Source organism: Penicillium arizonense, assembly GCF_001773325.1.
Source record: "Penicillium arizonense strain CBS 141311 chromosome Unknown PENARI_contig002, whole genome shotgun sequence".
Classification (NCBI taxonomy): Eukaryota; Fungi; Ascomycota; class Eurotiomycetes; order Eurotiales; family Aspergillaceae; genus Penicillium; species Penicillium arizonense.
In genome coordinates this window covers 1,382,878-1,395,319 of record NW_019173279.1, presented here as the reverse complement: position 1 = coordinate 1,395,319, position 12,442 = coordinate 1,382,878, and the positions used below count along the sequence as shown (strand labels likewise).

Genomic DNA, 12,442 nt, shown 5'->3' with positions numbered 1-12,442 from the left:
GGGGATGTCACTCCGTCTCATGACGGTCCTAGCTCGCCATTAAGTTCGCCAAGCTGTGGACTACTGCAGTCAGGGTTGACCAATTTGGTCTGTTTTGGTACTAAAGCGGCTTCATTTCCGTTGGATGATCGTACTATAGTCTTCAAGCTAGTGAATTTATCCAATTGAGTTCAATTCTCGGGATCGATCAATCCCGTGCTGCGATGGGATTGGTATCTTGGTCAATCTTCGATGTTCCCACTGTGCAAGGGAGCATAGCTCATCTGCATGAACATATATGTGGGATATCTCCTCGATGATTTCATTTTCTTTCCTTCCCTGTTCCAATCCGAGTATTTGTTAGCTGGTACACCGGGTCGTGTCTATTGAGCTTGGAAAAGAAGCTGACATTTCCTTGTCGTCAAAATGGTGGCCAATTTGCTTTCCCACGGGCTATTGCTCGTGGAGCTTTTCGCCGCTTTGGCTCTAGGAAGCTCGACACCGATCTACAAGGATGCTAGTGCGCCAGTGGAAAAGAGAGTCAAGGACTTATTGGGTCGGATGACGATCGAGGACAAGATGTCTCAATTGATTCAAGGTGTGTTACCAATCCATGCTCGTTACATTTTCAGGAATTTGCCGCTTTTTCCTCTACGTCGAGAATTTCCACTCGCTGATATAGTAATTAATAGGCGATATCACGAATTGGATGAACTCCACCTCGGGTGAATTCAACTATACCGGACTGGTGGCCAACATGGAGATGAAGGCGGGCATGTTCTACGGTATGAGTCTTCGGGCAGTTCAGAACGGGGTCTATACGTTGGTGTGGGCGCATTGCTAACGAATAACCAGTGGGATATCCTGTGGCTTGGGATTGGATCGCGGATAATATCAAGAGGGGCCAGGACTATCTCCTTCACAACACCACTCTTGGAATCCCTGCAATTGTTCAGACTGAAGGTATGTCACACGTATTCTAGATGATCCAGGGATATCCGATGTCTGACTTCATCCTTTGTGCAATAGGTATCCACGGATTCTTGATTGGCAATGCTACCATCTTCAACTCGCCCATTGCATATGGATGTTCTTGGAACAGGGATGTAAGTGAATCACAAATCTAAGATTGAAGTATCATATGGTACATTCATTGATCTAACTAATCGTATTATGCAGCTTATTGAAAAGATGGGCAAGATCATTGGCCAAGAAGCGAAAGCCCTTGGTGTCAATCAACTATTTGCTCCGGTTGTTGACCTCGCCCGTGAGCTTCGGTTTGGTCGTGTAAGTTTTACCAACTTGTTGAACCGTCAATTGAGCTGACAAAGTTTGAACAAGGTCGAAGAAACTTTCTCCGAAGACCCCTTCCTCGCAGGTGAAGTCGGTTACAGTTATGTCAAAGGTGTGCAGAGCAAGAAGGTCTCTTCGATGGTGAAACATTTTGCAGGCTTTAGCAGCCCCGAGCAGGGAATAAATACTGGCCCAGTTCATGGTGGCGAGAGAGAGTTGCGCACAACGTATGTTAAAACTCCCTGAAGCACGAGTGGATTGCTAACAATTGATTAGATGGCTGCCGTCCTTCAAGCGAGCTATCATTGATGCAGGTGCCTGGTCTATCATGGCTGCATACCACTCGTACGTAGGCACTGTGGTCATTCAACATCGTTATGAATCTAACAAAACCTACTAGATATGACGGAATCCCCGCCGTCTCCGATTATCATACTCTTACTGAAATTCTGAGAGAAGAATGGGGCTATGAATACTTTGTCATGTCCGATGCAGGCGGCAGCGATAGAATTTGCAGCTACTTCAAGCTCTGCGAGAGTAAACCTATTGACATGAAGGCAGTCACCACGCAGCTATTGACTGCTGGAACTGACGTTGAAATGGGAGGTGGTTCATTGTAAGTACAAGTATTTCCTTATGCCTTGATGAGTACATGTACTGACACCTGGGAAGCAACTTCCAAAAGATCCCTGAGCTCGTTAAGTCCGGCGACCTCGACATTTCGGTTGTCAACACTGCGGTTTCTCGGTTGCTCCGAGCCAAGTTTGAGATGGGTCTCTTTGAGAACCCATACCCTGCTGCCCCGGAAAAGGAATGGAAGAAGCTTATCAATAGCCCTGAAGCTGTGAAGCTTTCAAGGGACTTGGATAAGGAATCAATTGTATTGTTGGAAAACCATAACGCGACTCTGCCCTTGAAGAAGTCGGGTAGCATTGCCGTCATTGGGCCTATGGCTCATGGTTTCATGAACGTAAGTGGAACCACATCCATTTAGTGTGATAGAGGAAAAGTGCCACTCATGATACTAACCAAGCTTCTAGTACGGTGACTATGTTGTCTATAAGAGTCAGTACCGGGGTGTCACTCCCCTTGACGGTATCAAGGCTGCTGTTGGCGACAAGGCTCAGGTCAACTATGCCCAGGGATGTGAGCGATGGAGCAATGACCAGTCAGGCTTTGATGCTGCAGTCGAGGCTGCAAAGAAATCCGATGTGGCCGTCGTCGTTGTTGGAACTTGGTCGCGCGATCAAGGTGAACTCTGGCAAGGGCTGAACGCAACGTAAGTCACACAAGTTTGTTCCACAATAGACCTCGAAATATTGCCAAAAGGGCCAAAGCTGACTGTATTGAAGGACTGGTGAACATGTCGACGCAGACGACCTGTCTCTTGTCGGTGCCCAAGGACCACTTATCAAGGCTATTGTCGATACGGGAGTCCCAACAGTTGTTGTCCTCTCAAGCGGCAAGCCCATCACAGAAACCTGGCTATCAAACAGCACCTCCGCTTTGGTCCAACAATTCTATCCAGGCGAGCAAGGCGGTAACGCCCTCGCCGATGTCCTCTTCGGCGACTACAACCCATCCGGCAAGCTCTCAGTCAGTTTCCCACGCTACGTTGGAGACCTTCCAATCTTCTACGACTACTTGAACTCAGGCCGCTCGATCGGCGACCAAGGCTACGTCTCAAGCAACGGCACTCTGGTCTTTGGTCACCAGTATGTCCTCGGAAGCCCATTGCCGTGGTACCCCTTCGGCTACGGCAAGAGTTATTCCACCTTCAAATATGGAACCGTGAAGGTCGACAAGAGTGAAGTCTCTGCATCTGATAGCACTGTTACTGTCAGTGTTGATGTGACCAACACTGCCTCCCGCGACGGTACGGAGGTCGTGCAGGTTTACATTTCGGATGATATTGCTTCTGTTGTTGTTCCCAACCGTGCCCTTAAGGGCTTTGATAAGGTTGTCATTCCTGCTGGAAAGACAAAGACTGTCAAGATTCCTATCAAAGTTGGGGATATTGGTGTGTGGAATTCTCGTATGAAGTACGTTGTTGAGCCGGGTAGCTTTACTGTTCTTGTTGGTAGCAGCTCCGAGGATATTCGGGGGAACACAACATTTACTGTTCGATGATTGCTGTAAGAGCTTTCAAAGGTTGTCTTGAACGATGCGAATATCTGTACTGTACCTGTGTTCCATGGTTGTATACAATGTGAGCTTTGCTCAATTTCCTTTCGGCCAAACGCGATGAACCGAATACATTAAACCCATATGATAGAGGCGAAGTAATGGCCCATAAATAACCTCATACACCTTAAAAGATCATGAGCATCTTCGACTGCAAAAACTGCGCTTACAACCAACCCGACTTATCGGCGATTTAGTTCGTTTTACCTATTAGCCTTGGAAGTATCTGAACAATATACACATCACCTGGGCAAATCATAGCTCTAGTCTTGCTTATCCTTCTTCATATTCTTTCTAGTCCATGCTCTGCCACTGTAGAAAAAGAGATGCGAGATTTGGCCAGTCAGTGCTATTGCTGTCACCTGTTCTGATATTGAAAGAGCTCATTATATGCACTCGATCCTCTCCACCTCCTGGCTTCCCTTCAGGTGCAATTGTGGAACGATATCCCATTTGGCAGATAATGATTTAGCCCAAAAGACAAATTGAAGGTTTACTGAGCTATTAGTCAGAAGAAAGTGAAAGAAACAATGAATTCCCTGCTTAACAATTCTGTTGATATCTCACGTTAAACCAAGCCAATACGCCCTCAGCATTCCTTTCAGTCGTTGATAATGGTCATTATAATCATGTAGAACTTCCACTTCTCGGTGTTTAAGGTCGGCCCATAGATGGGCCTTGTCCAGTGACCGGAGAAGCGGGAACTTCACTCGGCGAGTGGTTTAGTTGGGTATCGCCAGTGCGAGCCTCGGCTCTCCGAGTTTTGGCACCCTCTTTGAGTTTCTCCCAGCGATCCCGGTATCGCCGAAGAACATCTTTCAGCTTGTCGTTCTCCTGAGAAGCAGCCTTGAGTTTGTGCTCGTGGTCTCGAATGAGATCTTCCAGTTCTTTGACTCGTGGGTCAAGTCCAGTTGCAGCCGGAGGTGCGGTCATGGTAGTTACTGGGGAGGTAGTACCCGATGGAGCATGGTGCATCATCTTCAAAGATTGGTGGAGCGCCATGGTAGAAGATTGCGCGTTAACTTCCCACATATGTAGTCGGGTTGAAAGTGTGTCAGTCAAAGTCCTCAAAGCTTCATTCTCCATCTGCATTTCTTCCACTGTTTTAGTATTTGGAGCTGTGGCAAGCTGATCGGGAACACCCCGGCGTCCTGGCCATATACGAGAGCCACTGCCGCTGTGACGCATTTCGGGCGACGAAGGTGTCTCCCGCGCATCCACAAAATCATCATCGCCATCCTCGAGGCTGTTCCTGCGTGCTTCCTTCTCGGCCCGAGTGAGAATCCCTGCGTACGACATGGTCCCGCCTGTGGTCGGCACTACATAGAATGACTCGGCCGGGTTTCCGATACTTGCCCCGGCACCGTCGCGAACTGACCGCAGAGCTGCTCGGGAGAATATCTTGTTCACATTAGGCTCAGGCGCAGTCGTCGACCGATCCAAAGTAGCATGGTCCCGGTCTAGTTTCACTTCAGCCGAAGACTTGCGGCTCTGTCCAGCTTGTGTTGGATTGGCTGTCCCCACTTGAAGTCCTGCGAGCGCCAAAGGTACGGATACTTTGGCGACTAGTCCACCAAATGCTGAGTAGAAGCGCTGCAAGGGTTCTTCGGCAGCCGAAGGCCTATCCGTGGGCCCTCCAGACTCAGATGCGCCGGCATGTGCAACTTGTTGCGTTGTGGCCTGTGTGGAACTGGGTGTTGGGGGAGACCACGGCTGCCTAGGTGTAGACAAGCGACTTTGTCGGTTTTTATTTGGCACTCCCCGCAGTCTGGATTCACCGGTTGTAGTTTTAGGTGGGGGTTCGGTCATCTTTGCTGCAGCTTGTTGAGAAGAGAGCGTTGGTGATGCCGGCGACCCACGCCGTGGCTGGGAGGGAATTCCTCGTGCAGAGGCAAGGTTGCTGGCGATAGAAGATTTGTCCCGACTAGGAATTCGACCAGTTCCCACTAGTCTTGGTGGTAAATTGTGAGCATCCTGAGTCGGCGTTGCGCTCTTTGCGCCGGCGGCATCAGTCGCAGCTTGCTGAACTGATAGATTTGGAGACGTGGTAGCGGATGTGACTTCAGTAGGGGCAGTGGTTGGATGCTCATGTTGGAACCTGAGGAGCTCGGCGAGCTTCTTGTGGTGGGTTTCGAGTAGGCGCAGCGTTCGTAAGGCCTTCGTGCGATAGGTCAGGCTGGGACCTGGCATAGGATGTCTGAGGGCAGATAGACTTACTTCTTTGTCGGAGCTGTTCTGTGCAGCTGTGGCGAACTCACCGGCAGCTAGATCATGCTCCTCGCTCGCAGCGACCGGGTTGGCCTTGCGGGTCTCAAGCACTGCATTCCGAGCGTGGGTGTGAGCCTAATGGCATGTCAGATCAGGCCAGACCGTGAGGGAAAGAGTACTCACTAATGTTAGAGGAGCTACCTCCATGGCGATCTGTAGCTATCAAAGTGATGTGTTAAGTTTGGAGAAGCGGAGAGGTGACGCCATGCGCCCGTAGTCTAAATAGAAGCTCTCTTGGGCACGAAGTCCTGAGCCTCTGCCCAACGAACAGACGACCTCAAAGCAGGAGATTGTATTCGAAAGGTAGCTAAATGGCTGAAAGCAGCAGATGTCACATCCGCATTCTGGACGGTGGAGATGCGGAGTGGCAGGGCCGGATTTCTGCGCTTTTGTATGGCCACACCTGGTTACAGGACTTTGCTAGTTACTACCTTGACACTGAGCTTGTCGAGACTGAGAAACAATTCATGTAACAAATATATAACGTCCGACATCAGACAAAGTACATTGTGCACTGTAACGTAGATCCTGACTAAGTTGCGGAGCTGGAGATCCCTCTCAAACCCAGGGGATGCCAACCTCCACACTCCTTTTGTCTCCAGCTTCACCATCTACAGACTCCGAACATAGCTATCCACGTCCATCCTCGCTCCATGCCGGGTGACTCTCACTCCAGTCTTCCAGGACCGGTCCGCGTTCTGGCCCGCATCCCCGATCCCCGAGCCATCACCTCCACATCCTCCGCACTCCTTCAAGAATGGCCGAGTCTTCTTCCTCAAGTCTGAAAGGCGACAGAAGGTCACACCGCTCCTGGACAATTTCAGCTGAATCCAGTGTAATCGAGAGCAATGGTCGGTCGTCCGTGGACTCCAACCTCGAGAGGCCGAAGACACAGGGTGGAGAAGTAGCAGATCCCAACAGGGCTGGTCCCAGTGGATTCTCAAAGCTGCTCGAGGCACGTCGGAGGCGAAAGAAGAACAAGAATAAAAAAAATGACGACGAGCCGCCGGTACCTAGCGTGCCCCTGGACCATGATCTACAAGCAAGCCAATCCAACGAATCTCGCAATGGAACTTCAGCAGGCAGCTCCTCCGTGGCTGAAAGTGCTGCGGCGCCAGAAGGAGAGGTCATCAATATATTAACGGATGATTCCGAGCCGGACAGGTAAGTCGAATACCCTGATCGCTTGCGCCTTGTACTGCTCCTGACTTACTTGTCTTACTTTCGCTTTAGGACTCCACCGCTCACCTCCCATAACTCGCATACCGGATTTTACACTTCGTCCTCGCCATTGATCAAGACTACATCGGTAGATGCTGCAGATACGGAAGGTTCTCAAGCTGATGTCGAATCGGCAATTAGCGGTCCTAGTGCTACTGGGTCAGACTCGAATCAGGGTGAACGGCAATCCAGACGCCCGACCCAATCTAGCCTCGCATTGGATGTCCCCGCCGATACAAACAGTAAGCGACGGAGTGCGTCTCCCGGAAGGCGGTTCAAGGATGCTTTCAGCTCAGACAAGAAAGCACCTGCCGATGCCCCCGACACCTCGTCAGCCAAGTCTGGGGCGAATAAAAGTGGGCGGAGTCTGTTCGGGGGCAGCCGGCGAAGCAGTCTCTCATCCAAACGAGCTCAAGCGACTCCCGATGAAGTCCCTCCTATGCCGGCACCCATTCGCACTGATCTGACAGATAATAAGCCTCGTTCGCTTGAAGCGAGCCCCATGCCAAATACCCCTCCGCATACCGCCATTCCGGCCCCAGCAACAACAGTGACTCCTCCTACCCCCACTGAGCACCAACCTCTCATCCCGCAAATCATGTCCAACGATGTGACCGATTCACCAGAGTCTATCAAGTCTAGAAATTCCATATCCTCCGGAACTGGAGTCACCACCGTCAGTCCGTCTGGGAACATGATATCTCATCGGCGGGTACGATCTGCTTCCGCAGCTCATGGCCCGAGCAAATTATCGAATTCAGTCTCGGCATTGACACCTCTCGAAGAAAAAACTCCCGGGGCGAAGACCCCGAACTCTCAGCAAAGTGGCTTTTTCTCTTCTGTGTTTTCGGTTGCCCAAAATGCGGCATCTTCGCTAAGTAACAGCCTAAACGCCCAGCAGAGGAATCGTCCCAGCTCTCAACCGACTGCGGTTGACCTTGATCAGACCCCAATCGAGGGCGCTTCAGACGAGGTAGAACGGACTTCCGAAAATGGGAGCAAGGGCGAGGAAAGCAAGCCCTCTGCAGTGGAGACTCTTGGTGCCGGAGACCTCAACTTTAGCCACCTCGAATTCGATGCACAGCCAGGCCAGGTCATTTCAACCACCGACGGGGTGGTGATCACGAAACCTGGAAGTCCGCTTGACAAGCGCAAGAACACTGCTGTCTTTCAGCGGGATGAGGCGGCTGCCAAACTTGAAGACCAGCGAGCTGCGCGTGCTGTTCAAGTAGCATATGAACGGCCCTCGGAGCTGTCTTTGATAGGCCCACCTGTAGACGAGGTTCTGGAGCTTCAGTCTACAACTTCGCTTCCGAGAGATCCGCCAATGATGGGTGACCAGACTCCTCCCAGTGGTAGTGTCCTTGATGGGGACCTCACCGGTGGCATCAAACGGAGTGGGAGCGTACGCAGCAGACTTGCCCGGCGTCATCGGGGCTCATCTGGAGCAACAACCTCAACTATCGGAGCAGCTGCCGTCAATGCTATCGCATTGGGTGCTCCTGGTGCCAATGCGAGTGTACCTCGGTTGACCGGTTTCGCGGTTGCAAGCAAGAAGCGCAACAGAGATTTCCACCAGTTGTTCCGAAGCGTGCCTGAAGACGACTATCTGATTGAAGATTACAGTTGTGCGTTGCAGCGTGAAATCATTCTTGCTGGCCGCATCTACATTTCAGAAGGCCACATTTGTTTCTCCAGTAACATTTTAGGATGGGTTACGACTCTTGTGATTAGCTTCGATGAAGTTGTTGCAGTCGAAAAAGAGAACACCGCGATGGTCTTCCCCAATGCAATTGCCATCCAAACTTTGCACGCTCGCCATACATTCCGAAGTTTACTCAGTCGTGAATCGACATATGACCTTATGGTCAACATCTGGAAGATAAATCACCCGTCCCTCAAGAGCTCTGTGAATGGAACCCGCGTCACTGGCACCGGTGATAAGACAGAGAAGGTTGAGGATGAGGGAAGTGACTCCGAGAGCGACGTCTCCGACGAAGATGAAATATACGATGAGGACGAGGAAGGAGACAACGCCGACAGCTTCTTTGAGGCTGGCGGCAGTGCCAATGCCAGCGCAACATCTTTGCCGGTGAGAGCGGGTTTAAGTCGCAAGACTTCGAGTTTATCCGCAAATGCAATTGCACCTGCATCTGGAGCAACCACCACCGGCGCTACGAAGAGCGGCGACAAAGGTGCTTCCAAGGACGCGCCTCCTGACTTCCCTGGTCCTGTTACACACGCACCTACCGAATATGTCGATCCCAATGGGCAATACGAAAAGGTCATCAAAGACGAGACTATCCCAGCACCCCTTGGCAAAGTCTACTCTTTGGTCTTTGGTCCAGCATCCGGCGAGTTCATGACCAAGTTCCTCGTTGACAATCAAAAATCCGGAGAGCTGCAGTTCGAAAGCACGGCAAAGGGGTTGACAATCGAGAGTCCCATCCGAAAGTATTCGTACATCAAACCTCTGAACGGGGCCATTGGCCCGAAGCAGACTAAGTGTATCAGTACCGAGAACTTGGACTTTTTTGATCTTGAAAAAGCAGTTCTCGTTACGTTGAGCACTCAAACGCCTGATGTCCCTAGCGGAAATGTGTTTGCTACCAAGACAAAGTACCTTTTTACCTGGGCTGCAGACAACAAAACCCGCTTCCTCATGACCTGTACCATTGAGTGGACAGGTAAAAGTTGGCTGAAGGGTAAGTTAACTGTGTCGATCAGTGATACGTTCTGGATTAAAGATTACTGACTGTTACCAGGTCCAATTGAAAAAGGCGCAATCGATGGTCAAACAGCATTCGGTACTGAGCTTGTTAAATCCCTCAATATCGGAGTTGTTCCTCGCGGACGTGCAAACGGTGCTGGACGCGGCAAAGGTCGCCGCAAGAAGGGCGATGGTACAGGCCGAGAGTCCACCGCAGCTGCGTCATTGAAGGTTACTGTGGACTCCAACGTCGGAAAGGTCGATTCTTGGGGACTATTCGAGCCGATTCGACCCTTACTAGAGCCTTTCGTTAGTCTTCTCAGTCCGCTATGGAGTGGCAACATGGCTGTCATTCTCATTGGTATCCTGCTCTACCTGGCTTTCTTCAAATCATCATCGTCCTCATCTATGCTCGCACATGAAGTTGGCTGCCCTGGTTACAGCTTACCTCAGAGGCTGGCTGCATACGAGGAGATGTGGCGCCGCGAGGAGACCGAACTTTGGAACTGGCTGGAAGACCGTGTCGGCATGGATGGAATGGTCTTCCCCAATTCATACCGTGCCCCCGAGCCACACCCGCCTCGGAGATCATCTGGAGGCAATGCGGCCGACGAGCGTGAGCTAGCCTCAAGACTTCGTGAAGAGAAGGTATCGGACCGTGAAATGGACCATGCTATTCGCACCACGCGCCAACGCCTCGATGTTCTTGAGGAGATGATGAACAAGCGCAAAACCCAATGGGAGGACGAATCAATTCGGAAATCTGAATTGTGATCGCCACGCCTCATTGGTTCATCAATCCCTCTTTCTTCGCGTGTATTCTATGTTACCTCTTCCTCCCCCCAGCCCCCAACAACCATCTCGGTCTATCTATGACCTCCTTCCACACTACACAAAATTATTTTCCTTGTTTCTACAATCTTTCTTATTCTCAAACATTCTTTGGGTCGTCTTTTGAGGTTATGGCATCAAGCAGAGCTGTGCCTGGCTGTTGACATTCACCCCTCCCACACGTTCCTCGGAACCTCACAATCTTTTACCTACAGTCCACCCTTGCCTTTCAACCAAAAGGCAGGCTTTTCTTTACATGTACATGAGCGCCAACTATATTGTCTCTACCGGCCTACGAGTCGCTGGCTTTCATTTCTTTACACTTTTCTTTCTGATTGTTTATCTGAGCGTGCTGGTTACTTCTGCCCTTGCTCTGTGGGCAGTACTGTATCTTCTCTGAAAAATATCTCATACAAGCGTGTTTGTACTTTTCCCCGGGGGTTTTGGAGGGTTGCCACGTGGCATTTTCTAGCTTTACTTTGTCCGCTTGGGCTTTCTTGTGAATATCTTAGCCAATGCCAAGTGGTTTACATATGGTCTTAGTTCGTGTGGTATCTTCAATTTCGTATGTGCAGCACTATTTGGTAACCTGATTCTCCTTTCTATTTGTTCATGTAAGGCAATACGTACAAATTCACGACTGTCAGAAGCGGACCAGAGCCATAAGTCCGAGTATTTGGCGCTGTGTGTGAGCAAAAATGTTGGTTATGTGACATTTTCCTTCTCAGCGGCAGGTAACGTCTCTTGTGCTTCGGTCAACTCTGAACCATGCCACACCCCCGATGGGCCTGGTTCCGCATCATTGTCCCCGTCCCCTGGTACTTTGCCTCCAGCTGCGATATGAAACATCTCTTCCACTTCTCGATCCCCCACTGGCACCACTGCCTCTGCGAATTTCACCACCACCACCACCACCACCTCCTCCTCCTCCTCCTCCAGAATAACTGTTATGTGAAGAAGTGCCAGCACCACGGTCATCATGTCGGCGGGATTCGGTGACCAAAATTCGGCAGTAGTAGGTAAAAAGCTGGTAGTCTACATCCCGCCCCAAGTTGTCCACTTCGTCGCGGATAAAGGAAACTCTGATTATCTCACTGGACAACGCTTGGAGGAGACGCCGGAGGGCAACAGCACAGGTAGGCTCATGATCCTCCATCTTCAGCCGATTGAACTGATTCTGATAAGCCATAATGAAGTCGACAGCTGTGGGGTACTGATCACGTCGCAGATCCTCCCATTTCTCCAACTCGCTCGCAAGATACGATGCATGATCCGGCAGACTCATTGTTCGGATTGATTTGAAGACCTCGTCTGCAAAGGTGAGTTGAGGCGCATAGTCTCTGACTTTCAGTTGGATTGATGTCTCCACTTGGTCGAATAGCCACCGAGAAACGATGGAGGTCCAGTATTTCCATTTTCTGTAATCTTCGTGGTGTTGTTGTGGACGAGGGAGGCTTGAATCCAAGAGACCTTCCAGCTTGAAGGGTCGTAGGACATGCATAATTTCGTTGCCCCAGCGTGTGGTGCTGGACCGGGGAGTAAGATTTGAGATGCCCAGTAAGGTAACTGGGATTTCTTTTGGCAGATGTGTGGCTTGGGTGAGTGGAGGTGATCGACTCATCCCAGTGGCGTGGTTGCGGAACCCAGAGGCGCGGGAACCGGAAGCCATGTTTGTTTGGATGGAGGATGCAAGTAGCCTGAATGAGGAAGTGACCTTGATGAGTCAAAATCTCCAAATGAATTAGCTTTCTATCCTTAAGGGTAGAGTTGCAGCTCATGCTGTAGAGACATGGGCCGGTCAACCTTTAGTGAGAGTTTCTGCTGTAGACACACGTCTTTTCCCTTTGAAGATTGTCTGACGGGTAGTTAAAAGTGGGAAAAATAAATGGCGGAGCTCACGAAGGAAAATCAGACTCCTACATTTTTTTGTAACTTTTCAGATTCTAGTCAGATTCA

General features: G+C 50.4%; 4 protein-coding genes across 4 annotated transcripts; 2 read left to right on the top strand and 2 right to left on the bottom strand.

The window, feature by feature from the left end:
- Positions 1 to 405: 405 nt before the first annotated feature.
- Positions 406 to 3,402, top strand: PENARI_c002G11562 (uncharacterized protein; the record flags this gene model as incomplete). Its single annotated transcript, XM_022627930.1, has 11 exons — positions 406 to 577; positions 672 to 764; positions 835 to 942; positions 1,009 to 1,085; positions 1,159 to 1,266; positions 1,321 to 1,499; positions 1,549 to 1,617; positions 1,673 to 1,888; positions 1,945 to 2,242; positions 2,313 to 2,551; positions 2,625 to 3,402. 11 exons carry the CDS (start codon positions 406 to 408, stop codon positions 3,400 to 3,402), a joined length of 2,337 nt encoding a protein of 778 aa, XP_022492381.1.
- Positions 3,403 to 4,110: 708 nt separating this feature from the next.
- On the bottom strand, positions 4,111 to 5,871 carry PENARI_c002G04586 (uncharacterized protein; the record flags this gene model as incomplete). Its single annotated transcript, XM_022627450.1, has 2 exons — positions 4,111 to 5,799; positions 5,848 to 5,871. 2 exons carry the CDS (start codon positions 5,869 to 5,871, stop codon positions 4,111 to 4,113), a joined length of 1,713 nt encoding a protein of 570 aa, XP_022492756.1.
- Positions 5,872 to 6,481: 610 nt separating this feature from the next.
- Positions 6,482 to 10,429, top strand: PENARI_c002G05223 (GRAM and VASt domain-containing protein; the record flags this gene model as incomplete). Its single annotated transcript, XM_022627497.1, has 3 exons — positions 6,482 to 6,888; positions 6,958 to 9,650; positions 9,711 to 10,429. 3 exons carry the CDS (start codon positions 6,482 to 6,484, stop codon positions 10,427 to 10,429), a joined length of 3,819 nt encoding a protein of 1,272 aa, XP_022492806.1.
- Positions 10,430 to 11,285: 856 nt separating this feature from the next.
- PENARI_c002G01739 (uncharacterized protein) lies at positions 11,286 to 12,155 on the bottom strand (the record flags this gene model as incomplete). The annotated part of the gene is made up of 1 exon (XM_022627255.1): positions 11,286 to 12,155. One exon carries the CDS (start codon positions 12,153 to 12,155, stop codon positions 11,286 to 11,288), a length of 870 nt encoding a protein of 289 aa, XP_022492281.1.
- Positions 12,156 to 12,442: the final 287 nt, after the last annotated feature.